Source organism: Camelina sativa, chromosome 17 (assembly GCF_030686135.1).
Source record: "Camelina sativa cultivar CO46 ecotype springtype chromosome 17, ASM3068613v1".
NCBI lineage: Eukaryota > Viridiplantae > Streptophyta > Magnoliopsida > Brassicales > Brassicaceae > Camelina > Camelina sativa.
Genome location: NC_141896.1, coordinates 10,007,467 through 10,019,577, shown reverse-complemented (window position 1 = coordinate 10,019,577; position 12,111 = coordinate 10,007,467). Strand labels below are relative to the sequence as shown.

At 31.1% G+C, this 12,111-nt stretch overlaps 3 protein-coding genes across 4 annotated transcripts; all 3 read left to right on the top strand.

Moving 5' to 3' along the window:
• The first annotated feature begins 378 nt into the window (after positions 1–378).
• LOC104756562 (uncharacterized) lies at positions 379–1,784 on the top strand. 2 transcript variants are annotated; one of them, XM_010479168.3, is made up of 3 exons: positions 379–574; positions 818–976; positions 1,137–1,314. In XM_010479168.3, the coding sequence occupies exons 1-3, from the start codon at positions 491–493 to the stop codon at positions 1,170–1,172; spliced, it is 279 nt and encodes a 92-aa protein (XP_010477470.1). In that variant the 5' UTR covers positions 379–490; the 3' UTR covers positions 1,173–1,314. The 2 variants fall into 2 exon arrangements, with proteins under 2 accessions (XP_010477470.1, XP_087353414.1); XM_087497288.1 differs by lacking the exon at positions 1,137–1,314 and adding an exon at positions 1,413–1,784 and having other exon boundaries at positions 404–574.
• A 304-nt stretch (positions 1,785–2,088) lies between these two features.
• LOC104756560 (agamous-like MADS-box protein AGL104) lies at positions 2,089–4,519 on the top strand. Its single transcript, XM_010479167.2, has 10 exons — positions 2,089–2,379; positions 2,543–2,596; positions 2,712–2,744; positions 2,837–2,855; positions 2,947–3,008; positions 3,130–3,157; positions 3,248–3,309; positions 3,414–3,677; positions 3,850–4,018; positions 4,124–4,519. Exons 1-10 carry the CDS (start codon positions 2,195–2,197, stop codon positions 4,259–4,261), a joined length of 1,014 nt encoding a protein of 337 aa, XP_010477469.1. The 5' UTR covers positions 2,089–2,194; the 3' UTR covers positions 4,262–4,519.
• A 1,763-nt stretch (positions 4,520–6,282) lies between these two features.
• Positions 6,283–10,403, top strand: LOC104756559 (uncharacterized). The gene is made up of 14 exons (XM_087494150.1): positions 6,283–6,656; positions 7,407–7,481; positions 7,645–7,902; positions 7,988–8,140; positions 8,233–8,330; positions 8,420–8,545; positions 8,628–8,741; positions 8,830–8,937; positions 9,027–9,128; positions 9,226–9,343; positions 9,540–9,608; positions 9,694–9,800; positions 9,983–10,076; positions 10,183–10,403. Exons 2-13 carry the CDS (start codon positions 7,416–7,418, stop codon positions 10,056–10,058), a joined length of 1,395 nt encoding a protein of 464 aa, XP_087350276.1. The 5' UTR covers positions 6,283–6,656; positions 7,407–7,415; the 3' UTR covers positions 10,059–10,076; positions 10,183–10,403.
• The last annotated feature ends 1,708 nt before the right edge of the window (positions 10,404–12,111 follow it).

Genomic DNA, 12,111 nt, shown 5'->3' with positions numbered 1-12,111 from the left:
AATCTCTATCCTATATATCTTTTAAGAACCAAATAGATCCTTCCAAATAACCGGCATACATAATAAATATATAAAGAAAGCAACGAAAAAATCATACCTTTGGCAAAATTAAACAACACCCAACGATGTATGAAGTTGTATGGGTTAGACAATTATAGGATATTGAAGAGAGTCCATTGGTATTGATGGTAGGTACCAAGATTCGAACCTCCCTCCATTCAGTTTCGTATTCGTTCATATCAAATGACAGGGAAGAGAAGAAACAAGAAAAAAAAACCGGACCATTATATTGTGTACCTACTACTCAAAAACGACATCGTACGGAAAATAGGAAACGACATTATGAGATGAGTCATTCAATACGCTGTCGTTTAAAAAACAATAAGTTTCACGAAGGATATGAAGTAAAACAGATCAAAAAATTATTAAAATTTGTGCGTTGTTGAGAGAGACGACGAAGACGATAGAGCCACCCAAAACAAATTGAACGATGGGGGCAGATGAGGGAGAAACGCCAAAAACTACACAAAACTCAATCTCTAAAGATCAATTCCTCGCCTGGAAACGCCAAAAGGTATCTCTCTCTCTCTCTTTCTCTCTTTCTCCCTTACGAGTCAATTCTTATTATCAAATTGAAGAACCCTAGATTTATGTTTCTTGTCGAACGCGTAATTTTTTTATCTGTTATAGTATAACTTAGCATATAATGATATTAAATTAGGTATTGAACTGTCAATTTATAAATCATCATTGATTTAATAAAGCCTAGGCTCATGTTTGTTTTTTGTTTTTTTTTTTCTTTTCTTGTAATAATAAGGATGCTGAGTTGTTAGCTAAACAAGCTGAAGCAGCAAGGAAACGTGAAGAAGACATAGCTTCTGGCCGTGTCCTAATGAATGGCCGTGAGCTTTTCTTGCATGAGCCTTGGGTTTTCGACGATACTCACTCACCACCATTGACTCTCACTTCTTCACAGGTACAGACCTAATCTGAGTTCATGAAAAATGGAACTGGTTTGAGTGTGATCTGATGAAACTAGTGTTATTGTTCTTTTTCTAATCTCCAAAGAAACTAACTAAAGAAGATCTGTTAGTTACTGCATTATCTCTGATGTTGTCTGTTTATGTGTGTTTCAGGTGATTCAGACACTACCAAAGACATTTCCTCGGTGATCTGTGATCCAAACTCTGTTTCTCATTTGTTGTAGTACACTTTTATGTTCCCACTTTTGTCTTAACTGTTAAAATCAGGAAATTTAGTCCTCATTGTGACTTAATCGTCGGCTCTGTTTATTGGAAGTTTCTTGGTTGTTTACATCTCCTCAAATTGAGAATTCTTATATGGTTTTGATTTGGAACCTTTTCAATCAATATAAAGCAGAGACCAAACGCTTTTGACTTGAACTGTGGTAGGTGACGCACGCGAAAAGCCTAGTACAAATTTTGATAGTCTGGCCATGAATGGGTGAGTATAATATGATGGTTTGTACTACTCTCGTAAGCTCGCTCGCTCGACGGAAAAGCTCATCTCGATGCCTTATGGAGAGAATTCATTGTCTTGAACTAAAACCAGTTTTGTATTTTCCTCTCATGTTTGTATCTGTTTCAGACATGATCAAAGACAAAACCTCTTATATATGATCTCTCTTTTGTTATTGTACGTATGTTCCCATTTTGTCTTATTGGTAATCAGACAATTAGTCCTTAGTGTGACTGTAATCGCTGGCTCTGTTTATTCGTTTATTTTCTGGTTTTTTAATAAGACCCTTAGGTTTGCAATCCTCACATTAAATTCGTCTTAGATATGATCGTAAAGTAATGTTGAATTGTTACCTTAAATTTACATGGATACTTAAAAGCATGATAATTACCAATCTCATCCCCCCCGTTTAATCCAAATATTTTTGATGTAAAAGGAGTAGTAAGCTTAAGAAATCTCCAAACGAGATACATACAGTACAACGAAACGAGGCGTAGAGAGGGAATTTCATTAGTCAAAACATTCTATTTTTAGTTCCTATTAACTCGCCTAAATATTAGCACTTTTTTGTTCTTCCTCCTTATATTAACATTTATCATTTTCGAACCATTTTTTTCTTTCTTTCTTTTGGAAGTTTTGTAGATTACTTGATCGATCAGCATTGTACATCAACTTACGATTTGGATGAATTGAAATCTCTTCTTGCTTCTCCAATATGGGTCGCGTGAAATTGGAGATCAAGAGAATAGAGAATACAACGAATAGACAAGTTACGTTCTCAAAACGTAGAAATGGTTTGATTAAGAAAGCTTATGAATTGTCGGTTCTCTGTGATATCGACATTGCTCTCATCATGTTCTCTCCTTCTGAACGCCTTAGCCTCTTCTCCGGCAAAACTCGGTATCATCATCTCTTTTACGCCCTTTTATTATTAACACTTTCCATTTGCTAGCTTTCTAGCTAGGGTTTGGATACATAAACATTTTCAATCAATCATCACCTTTTTGATATATTTTGCTTAACTATATATATGGATCATATCATATCTTATTTATCTCTTCAGGATCGAAGACGTTTTTACGAGATTCATCAATCTTTCTAAACAAGAACGAGAGAGGTACGCTATCACTACTTAATTAATTTCCTTACATTTACAATTTATTTTCTGTTTTTTTAAAACATTATTATTTTGTAATAAGTAAATTCTGACTTTTGGTTATTTTTTTTTTCAGTGCTTATTACTTGCCCGACCATAATAGACACCCGTACGTATTACATTACATAATTATATGGGTCTAGTATTTTTGTCATTCAGTCGCTTGACTTTTTTTTTTTTTTCTTTCCTTTTGCTTTGCAGAGATATTCAAAGCAAAGAGGTTCGTCTAATCATAGTGATTAGTTTTTTTTCCTCATTATGTTGGCCTTTTACTTTAATTATTAATCTAGGATAATGCCATTTTGTGACAGTGTTTGCTAAGGATTTTGCAGCAACTCAAGACTGAAAATGACATCGCTCTTCAGGTTACGAAGTCCGTAATTCCTTGATGTTTTGTTGTTATACTCAGTTTTATGATTTCATAAATTCATCAAGATACACTCTTGCTTGCAATACACTAAACTGTTTTTTCTTTCGTATATATTTGAAAAAAGCCCTACAGCTATCAATTCCGACGTCGAGGTAACTAAATCTTTAAATAATTCTCCATCACAGCGATATACATTTCTCTCTACGTAGTTTAACCGTCTCACTTGTAATCGGAAAGTTCAGGACCTCCAGCGTGAAGTTTGTAGGTTACAACAACAACTCCAAATGGCCGAGGAAGAACTAAGGTAACTTATACGACAAACTCAAAAATGTTCTATGTTATATACTTTATAGAACATGTTAATTCATTTCATGATCCCTGTAATTCCTATAACCTTAAAATGAGCAGGAGATACGAACCAGATCCACTAAGATTCACGAGCATGGATGATTATGAAGTTTGTGAGAAGCAACTTCTCGACACTCTAACTCATGTTCTCCAGCGGCGAGATCATCTCTTGAGCAGCCATCATTTATCTTCTTATGAAGCATCTACTATGCAACAAAGCATTGCTGGTCCTTTTGTAAATGATGTCGTTGAAGGTTGGTTGCCTGAAAGTGGTCACAATCAAGCCCATTTATTTGATGCATCTGCCCATTCCAATCAACTCAGGTACATACATATTCCTCATGTCTTCCTAAGCTTCCCCAATCAATTGTTATTTTCTTTGGAAATATAAAAACAAATTTATTTTTTATTTTTCTACCTTAATCAATCAAGAAGCACTGTGATAGTTTGATACATTTCGACTCAATTTTTAACAATTATAATTAAAAAATGGCAGAGAATTATCATCGGCAATGTATGAACCATTGTTGCAAGGAAGTAGCTCAAGCTCAAACCAAAACAACATGAGTGAATGCCACGTAACGAACCACAACGGTGAAATGTTCCCTGAGTGGGCTCAGACGTATTCATCATCAGCCTTATTCGCTTCTATGCAGCAGCAACAGGTGTTTGCAACTTTGCATAGTTAATTACAATTTAACTTCTTTTATTTCTTATAATACTTTAAATTAAAATTAAAAATATTACATATGTTTTGGTCAATGTGCCAGCATGGAGGTGTGGTTCCTAGTATAGATGAGATGATGCCAGCTCAGCAAGGTGATATTCCAGCGGTGACGACGGAGGCACAAGCTGACCGTGAAGTCTCCGAATATGAAACGGGGGCTCCTCAGCTCAGTAGCCAATAATCATAAAGAATATTTATTTATGTAATATCATTTTTTTATTCCTATTCTTTACTACTTAACTCAGAACAAAAAAAAAAAATGGAGTTTTTTGTTGTTATGATATGAGAAAAATCCAATTAGCTCGTTTGAGCTGATTTCTTTATTGTTGATAAAAAAAAAAAAAAAAAAAATATGAGAAAAAAATGTCCAATCGAGTTATATACTGTATTTGTTTACCGTTTTTGGCAACACTATTTTATAATTTTTGTTTTTACGTGATATTAGTAAGTTTTTTCTAGGCAATCTTGGATTTTAGGGGATAAACAAATCACGGTCTTATTTGGACATAATTGTAATACAAATCTATCATTTTCTTTAAGAAGATCCACATTATGAAATATTATATCATACGATATAATATATGTATGTATCAAGACATAATTGTTTAGACTATAGAGTGACTAGCTGGTGTACATGTCTATTGTAAAATATTATATCATACGATATTTTTGATCCAAATAGATTTTTTGACTTTAGAAATCTCTCAAGACATAATTGTTTAGACTATAGAGTGACTAGCTGGTGTACATGTCTATTGTCTAGTGTCTAGAACAGACTTGATCGCATGTAATTTTAGTTAACAACAATACAATTTATTTTAATCAATTAAACAAAAGAAAGAAAAATCAACCGACGTATATAATTATTTGTAAGCTTAATACGAACAATTCTTGGGTTCACTAGATGAAAATAAGGAAGTTTGAATTGGTTGAAAATAAGGAAGTGAACAAAAGGGTTCACTCTAGAAGTGAACCTAAGTATTTTTCGCTTAATACATAGGTCCCCTTAATGCATTGAGTATGATTTAATTTTGAAGGTTTTTTAGAAATTGTAAATTAAATTATGGAATAACATATCTTTTTACAGCTTTTGTGTTATGTTTATTGAATTATGGCTTATCATACTACCAATCTTGTTTTTGCGTTAAATATTATGATTTATAATAGACTCGGAGGAAATGTTACAAAAAGTTTTAATTAACATAAGTGATAGAAAATTATATGAGTTTTTAATTTGAGAAAAAGCTCTAGAGTTTATTATAGCACTACTAGTTTACAATTTTATTCTTCATTATATTATGTGCTCTGTTTTTTAATTTTAGAATTAAACAACCATAGAAATGAAAATTTTGACGCATAAATAATCTTGTAATATGCTATATTTGCGATAGTTTACAACGGAATATTTTTGTTGTCACTCAGTACCAACAAATGGATACTTTTTTCCATTTAAATGATGCAAAAAGAAGAAGCTATTTTGTAATTGACGGAAAATAACATAAATTAGATAGATATTTATTAACAAGCTTAGATTTTTTCCTTAATTGGCTAAAATTCTTGTTCTAGCTTTTTCTACCAGTCGATGTAGTATTATCCTCATAAAAAATGATACAAGCTTTTTCTTTTTTGAAAAATAATTGCAAGATTTGTTTTCTTTAAAATACTATTATTTTCTATTTAGATTAAGAAAGATTAATAGTAAACGTGTCAACATATAATTTAAAAATCTTTTACTACCAATTTGTTTTATAGTTTTCCTAGTTAAAAACTGTAGATACAATGTGTTGTACGTGTCACAGTAAAAAGATACAATGTCTCCAAATCTCTATAGATTCATTTTTTTGTCATTTTAGAAAGTGAAGGTAAAATGCTTATTTTGGACAAGAAGGAAAAATATCAAATTACTACAAGTTTGTGACATTTGTCTTTAATCCAACCAATGAGCTAAAGCAATGCTAATATTTAGATAATTCCATCTGTTTGTATATGAATGAATACATTTATGTCAATTTATTAAAATAAGATATATATGTATGATATATATGTATTTATATATATGTATATATACTAATTGAGGAAAGAAATCTAATAATAATTTTGTTGAGGTTTTTTAACTTAAAATCAAGATTTTCACCAATAATGTAAAAAGAAATAATATTATAATTTGAACTATTTTTAGCTTTTCTGAGTAAAGGTATGATTGCTTCAAAACACATTGTCTTAGTATTTTGACAAATCACTAGTAAAATATAAGTGCAAAAATGAAAGTGTCAAGCTAAAATTTTATATCTGTTTTTCTTTTTGCATTTACTGTTGAGCTAAACACTACCTTTTGTATATATATTTCGTCAAAATTTATATTTATATGTTTATACATATATACATACACCTTAAATTGAATCAAGTATAAAACAAATTGGGATAATAACATACCTTTAAACACAAAAACAATCAACAGTGTTTGCTTCTTCCAATATATATCACCAGCTACCTCTGCCTAATCTGATACATCTCTTTGTTTTCGCAATCTCGTCGTTTCCTTTGAGCATATCTGGTCGTCTTTCTTTTTGTAAAAGGTATCTTCTTTAGTTCATATCATCTTTACAAATGAATTAAACATTTGTGAGTTTTCTCATTCCCGTCTTTTATTGTGGATCTATCCATCATTCTTAAAAATTTGAAACTAGATTCATATAATTTTCTGTAAAATGTTAATAAAATTTTCAGTTTTTTATATCATATATATTCAACTCTAAAACAAGTTTTTAACCACAAGTCTTTTGTTCTTTAAATTTTTGTTATCAGTTTATATTTTGAAGATTTCGATGATGATGATATCAAATTATGTTCATTTGAATGAAATTATGTATAGCTTTTAATATTTATAAGGCTTTCATTTCACACATATTTTGAAACTATTTCCAACGGTATATAGCAGTAGCCAAAAAAAAAATATGCATACCCACTTTTACTTTGGTCACATACATCTAAGCTTTTTCATTGACCGTACTAATAGTTAGTCACTTCTTTTTTCTCAATTATATGTAGGAGATGGGTTTGAATTAAGATATTGATGCTGTAAATATCGAATGACATTTGTTATTAAAATTCCATTCAAAAAAAGAGCAAACTATATTAAAATCATCTCATGATTGTCTTCAACTTGTTGATAAGTATGGTAAATATACATATGTCGTATGATGTACGTGTTTATGATCAATTGATTAGTGGAGTTCAGAACTACCACAAAAAAATGTTTTTATAGTTTTCTTCTGTGTAAGCTAACCATACAAAATACGTTAATTTGATTGTGAATATTAATGCAGTTTTTAAGAATGGCTCCAAACGAAGATCTGGAATTTTCTTTCTTGAACTTGCCAGAAAATTTTGGTGCTCTCACGGTATACTTTTTTTATCTCTAGGTGTTTTACTATTATTATTATATATTTTTTGTTCACATACTAATTGTTGTGTCTTAATGTATACACAACAATTAGTTGCATATATGCTATGCGGATTATAAAAATAACTTATAATAATAACATTATTTACGTACATATGTAGGATTGTGTGGGAAATTCTTCGTTGCTGGTTTCAGAAAATCAACACAATAACTTGGTTGGACTTGTCCCTTTCTCTGCTGCCACAAATAATGTGTTCTCTTCACCACTAGTAGAGAATTCAAACAATGATCAAGGGACATTCACAAGAACTCCAAGCATTGAACAAGAAACAGCTATAGTACCACAAAATCAAAGCTTTCATCAGGAGGAGGATTACTCTAAGTATTTAACCACCACCGTTGAAAACTTTCATGACATGGTAAGAACTAATCACATACTAATCTTGAATAATCTGTTCCGAAGAATTTTTCAATATATAATGAACTAATTTTTTAAATTTGCAGTCGTCTTGTGTATTAAGCAGTGGCCAAAGAGAAAGTGTGTACAACGGACTACAATCAATCAACTTACAAGGACCTCTAGAGCAGAGTTATCAACAACCTTTACTGTCCCAGACAATTCCTTGTTTCTCTAACGTGCCATATGCTTCAACAATGGTACAAACTTATTCTATAATTCTATATTTTATTTAATAGATCATTAAAAAAAGTTTATGTTACTCAGAATATTCAATATTATAATGATTCAGGTGAGGAGTAATATGCAAGAAGTGGAGAAAGCTAATGAACCCACAAATTTTAATCTAATTCAACATGGCCTTCAAGATCATCACTTTCAACCTTCTCTGTATTCAACTTCTAAAATCTTTTTTTCTCTCTTTAAATATAAAAAATGCTTAGAATTAATAATAACACAAATAGTAATCAATATTGCAGGTATCATCAGGAGGAACAATTTGATCACAACGAGTCACTACTCGAACAAATCATACATATCCATGAAACTGATTATAAAATGCAACTACCAAAATTTTCTAACATGTCGTCTACCCCAACATCAGTGTAAGTTTTCTTTAATTGTTTCCAAGATTTAAATTATCCACAGCTGTTAAACTTAATCTTTGTCCAATTAATAAATTTGTAGGGGGACATTGCTAAACAACAACCAATGCCTAATTCCTGATGCCTCGACTTCAAATACTATAATGAATCCAGGGTATTGTACTCCCATGATTTCCAACACTCTTACACTACAGAGGTATATATTTAGTTGTTTAGTCGCTTCTTATATATTCTCTAAGAATTAAATCACTCACAAATGTAGAACTTTCGAATGTTTTTCATAGGTCAGGAAACTACTCACCATTTACGCAAACTTCATATCAGCCTGACTCAGTGGCTTATGCTTTCCAAAAACCAAGCCCAGTAAACCCTCCTCGTCGGCCCCGTGGAAGGTGACATCATTGTCTTAGCATACATATGTTTGCTTAACTTTTTCATATGATCTAACGTTTGATGATATATTGTTTTCAAATTTTATCAGACCCAGGAGATATCCAAGTGTTACGTCTTCAAGTTTGACTAATACTGCACCAAAAAACATGGCTTTGGTACCTACAACTCAAACCCTCTTAGCCCCTCCCAGGTAAGCAAGTTTTCATGTTCGCATGCTTTACAAATATATATATACAATTTTAGTATATACATTGCATATATCACGATATTTTATGTATATAATTTAGGCCTTATTGCCCACAAGACAAGGGAAAACAACATGTTACAGGCACATCAATGCCGGCTTTGAACCCAACTCTCTATAATCAATATCAAAATTCACACACAAACTCATTGATCCAACAGGTGAAGTGTTTTTTCTCTTTCTAATCTTATTATAGGATTGCATGTGAATTACTCTGAAAAATGAGGAATAGAACCATTTGAAATAATTTGAACGATTTTTTGTGTTATTAAAATATTAACTAATTATTCAATATTTGTTACAAGATAAAAAAATATTATTATATACACTTGAAAATATGGTGTTTGGCTATTTCAGAGTGGAGGCTTCAGACAACGCAGTTGCTATGATCAATTTGAAAATGAAGGTTCTTCGTCTAAAAGAAGGGTATACATGCATTTTTATACAAGTAATCATTTTCTTTTTCAAAGGAAACATATATATAAATGTGACAACAAATTTACTATTGCAGAGGATCACGTTTCCGTTTCAAGAAACAAGCGTAGCAGCTTCATCGGTTATATCTTCTTGGCAAAATGGAAATATGAGTACAAATGGGGCCAATCTCCATGAAGAAAGGTTTGTTTATTTCAATTTTACAACTATAAGTAATTAATATCAGTAATCAGTTGGTATATACTCTCTCTTAAAATTAGAACTAGTTGGTATAGTCTGTAAAATGGGATAGGTTCTTTACAAAACCTTAGACCAAGCAAACAATACATTTTAGTAATTACTTATATATTTACTTCTTATTGCAGGTTAACAAATACAGTATATGATCCACGCTATGCAGGTGCTGGATTAGCCATTGATCCTCATTTGAGATTCTTTTGATTTTTTCTTATAGAAATGGTAATTTTCTCTTATATGTTATAGAATCAATATTCAATACCCCTACATAAATAATAATAATCATAACTACATTATATATTTATGCTCTTTATAAATCTTTTTGCAGGACCGCATAACCTTCATGTGTGAAGAATCAATGTGGTTTATAACTAGATGGGAAACGTATTTGGGTCATATACTCTAACTGAGATGAGCAATTATGATATGCTTATATTCCATGTGACAAGGAAAATATCAATCTATCCGTTTGTAGTTTTGTACTAGTGATGATGTTGTGCCACCTCTTACATTTAATACATTTTCTTAAATGCATATGAGTTATAGATATTGATCGCCTCTAAATTTCATTTTGGAGAAAGAGATACAATAATTCATCACCAAATTATTTCATTAACATCATCCTGATTACAATTATGGTCACTTGAGGGAATATTACTTTCTAAGGCCAGCAAAAGCGAATACTCTCGATCGTTAAAAAAGGTATACTTAGAAAATTAAACATGAATTTTAGAGTCTTCAAGGGGAAAAAGGGTAAGAGCAACAATGATAAATGGGCCAATTAAAAGCCTAATAAGCATTATAGTGATAATGGACTCAAAATGGTCGCACTTCTTTGCTTTTGAAGTTGGTTGTTCATCACTAGTCACTACAGTAGAGTAAGAGCTCTCTTCTTGTATATATTGATTTTGTGAAACCTAATATATTACTCTTGTTGTGAAAGTCAGAAAAAGAAAACGTATACAATGTCAACAAATGATGCGCATGTGTATAACATTATGCGTTTATTATTATTGTGTGGAGCCCATCGTCACTATGCACACATAGTAACTTACTTACGTTGTAAAATACGAATACAATTCACAAAACTTCAATTATAAAGAAGTTAAAATCTCTCTCTCTCTCGCCTCTCTTTTATTCAGTATTCTGATCCTTCTGCGAGTATAAATTTCTCTCTACTTATTTATTATATTCACCATAAAATCAAACACTTATTTATAACAACTCTGTATTTATTCGATTAATTAGTTTATGTAGGTTTGTACCTTTTTTATTCTCAAAAATTTCACGAACTTTTCACTCTTACATATGATATACTGAAACGCCAGGGTTGATGATTATCTTATTTGTGTTCTGGATTTTTTAAGCTTTTGACAAGTAAGCTGCTTTGGGAATCATCGAAAGAACTAGTTCGAGAAAAAAAAAACTTATATTCTATTCACAAAAACTTCTATTATCTTCTATCTTGAGAGCTCATCTCATCACATTTGACTTTATTCTCCAAAAATCTTTAAAATGTTTCACTTTCAGATAACGTTGGTCTAGGTACAGCTTGCGGCAAGTATTTCTGTGTTGTTGATCCTTGTAAGTAAACTATTGAATACATTATCAGTTTCACCAGTTTTAAAATTTATTTGTTACTTCGCCGACTTCTCCATGCACATCTGAAATTTATAAACTAAAGTAACAAAATCCGACAAATTAAACTGATGTTACATTCGTACATAATGATGTTGTTGTTAATTTATCTCCTTTCAGTTAACTCTGACATTTTTTTAACACTTTTTTTTTTGGGACTTTTTGTTCCGTTTTTATTAGCATCTATGCATTTTCTCTGAATTTGGACGTTTCATATCCACAAAATTTTATTAGTTATATACCAATGTGTGTGTTCTGAGTTTCTCCCAAAACTTACTATTTTCAAAAATTCGCTAACCATTATATTAGAAATAATATAAGTAACTTTAACCTAAGCATCAGCAATGGTAAAGTTATTTGTGTTTCACTTAAAGAGAGTTGTTCAATCATACACTTCATAGAATATACATCCATACGTAATCCATTGTGATTGAAAATTTATTATACATTAAAATCTGACATTATTCCATAAATCACAATGACATTATTACATAAATCATAAAATATCACTACAACAAACTTTACAATAATGTCATGAAAATCATGTTATCAAATATTTAATATCTCGCATAGAGGGATTAGCTTAAAATTGATCAATTTATCCCCTCCAAATTCCATA

Excerpts from the sequence above, each read along its gene's own strand:
- LOC104756562 (XM_087497288.1), top strand. The coding sequence starts at position 491 with ATGGGGGCAGATGAGGGAGAAACGCCAAAAACTACACAAAACTCAATC. Across the intron at positions 575-817 it reads TCGCCTGGAAACGCCAAAAG|GATGCTGAGTTGTTAGCTAA; the intron begins GTATCTCTCTCT and ends TGTAATAATAAG. Across the intron at positions 977-1,412 it reads TGACTCTCACTTCTTCACAG|GTGACGCACGCGAAAAGCCT; the intron begins GTACAGACCTAA and ends GAACTGTGGTAG.
- LOC104756560 (XM_010479167.2), top strand. The coding sequence starts at position 2,195 with ATGGGTCGCGTGAAATTGGAGATCAAGAGAATAGAGAATACAACGAAT. Across the intron at positions 2,380-2,542 it reads CTCTTCTCCGGCAAAACTCG|GATCGAAGACGTTTTTACGA; the intron begins GTATCATCATCT and ends TTATCTCTTCAG. Across the intron at positions 2,597-2,711 it reads TCTAAACAAGAACGAGAGAG|TGCTTATTACTTGCCCGACC; the intron begins GTACGCTATCAC and ends TTTTTTTTTCAG.
- LOC104756559 (XM_087494150.1), top strand. The coding sequence starts at position 7,416 with ATGGCTCCAAACGAAGATCTGGAATTTTCTTTCTTGAACTTGCCAGAA. Across the intron at positions 7,903-7,987 it reads TTGAAAACTTTCATGACATG|TCGTCTTGTGTATTAAGCAG; the intron begins GTAAGAACTAAT and ends TTAAATTTGCAG. Across the intron at positions 9,129-9,225 it reads ACCCTCTTAGCCCCTCCCAG|GCCTTATTGCCCACAAGACA; the intron begins GTAAGCAAGTTT and ends TATATAATTTAG.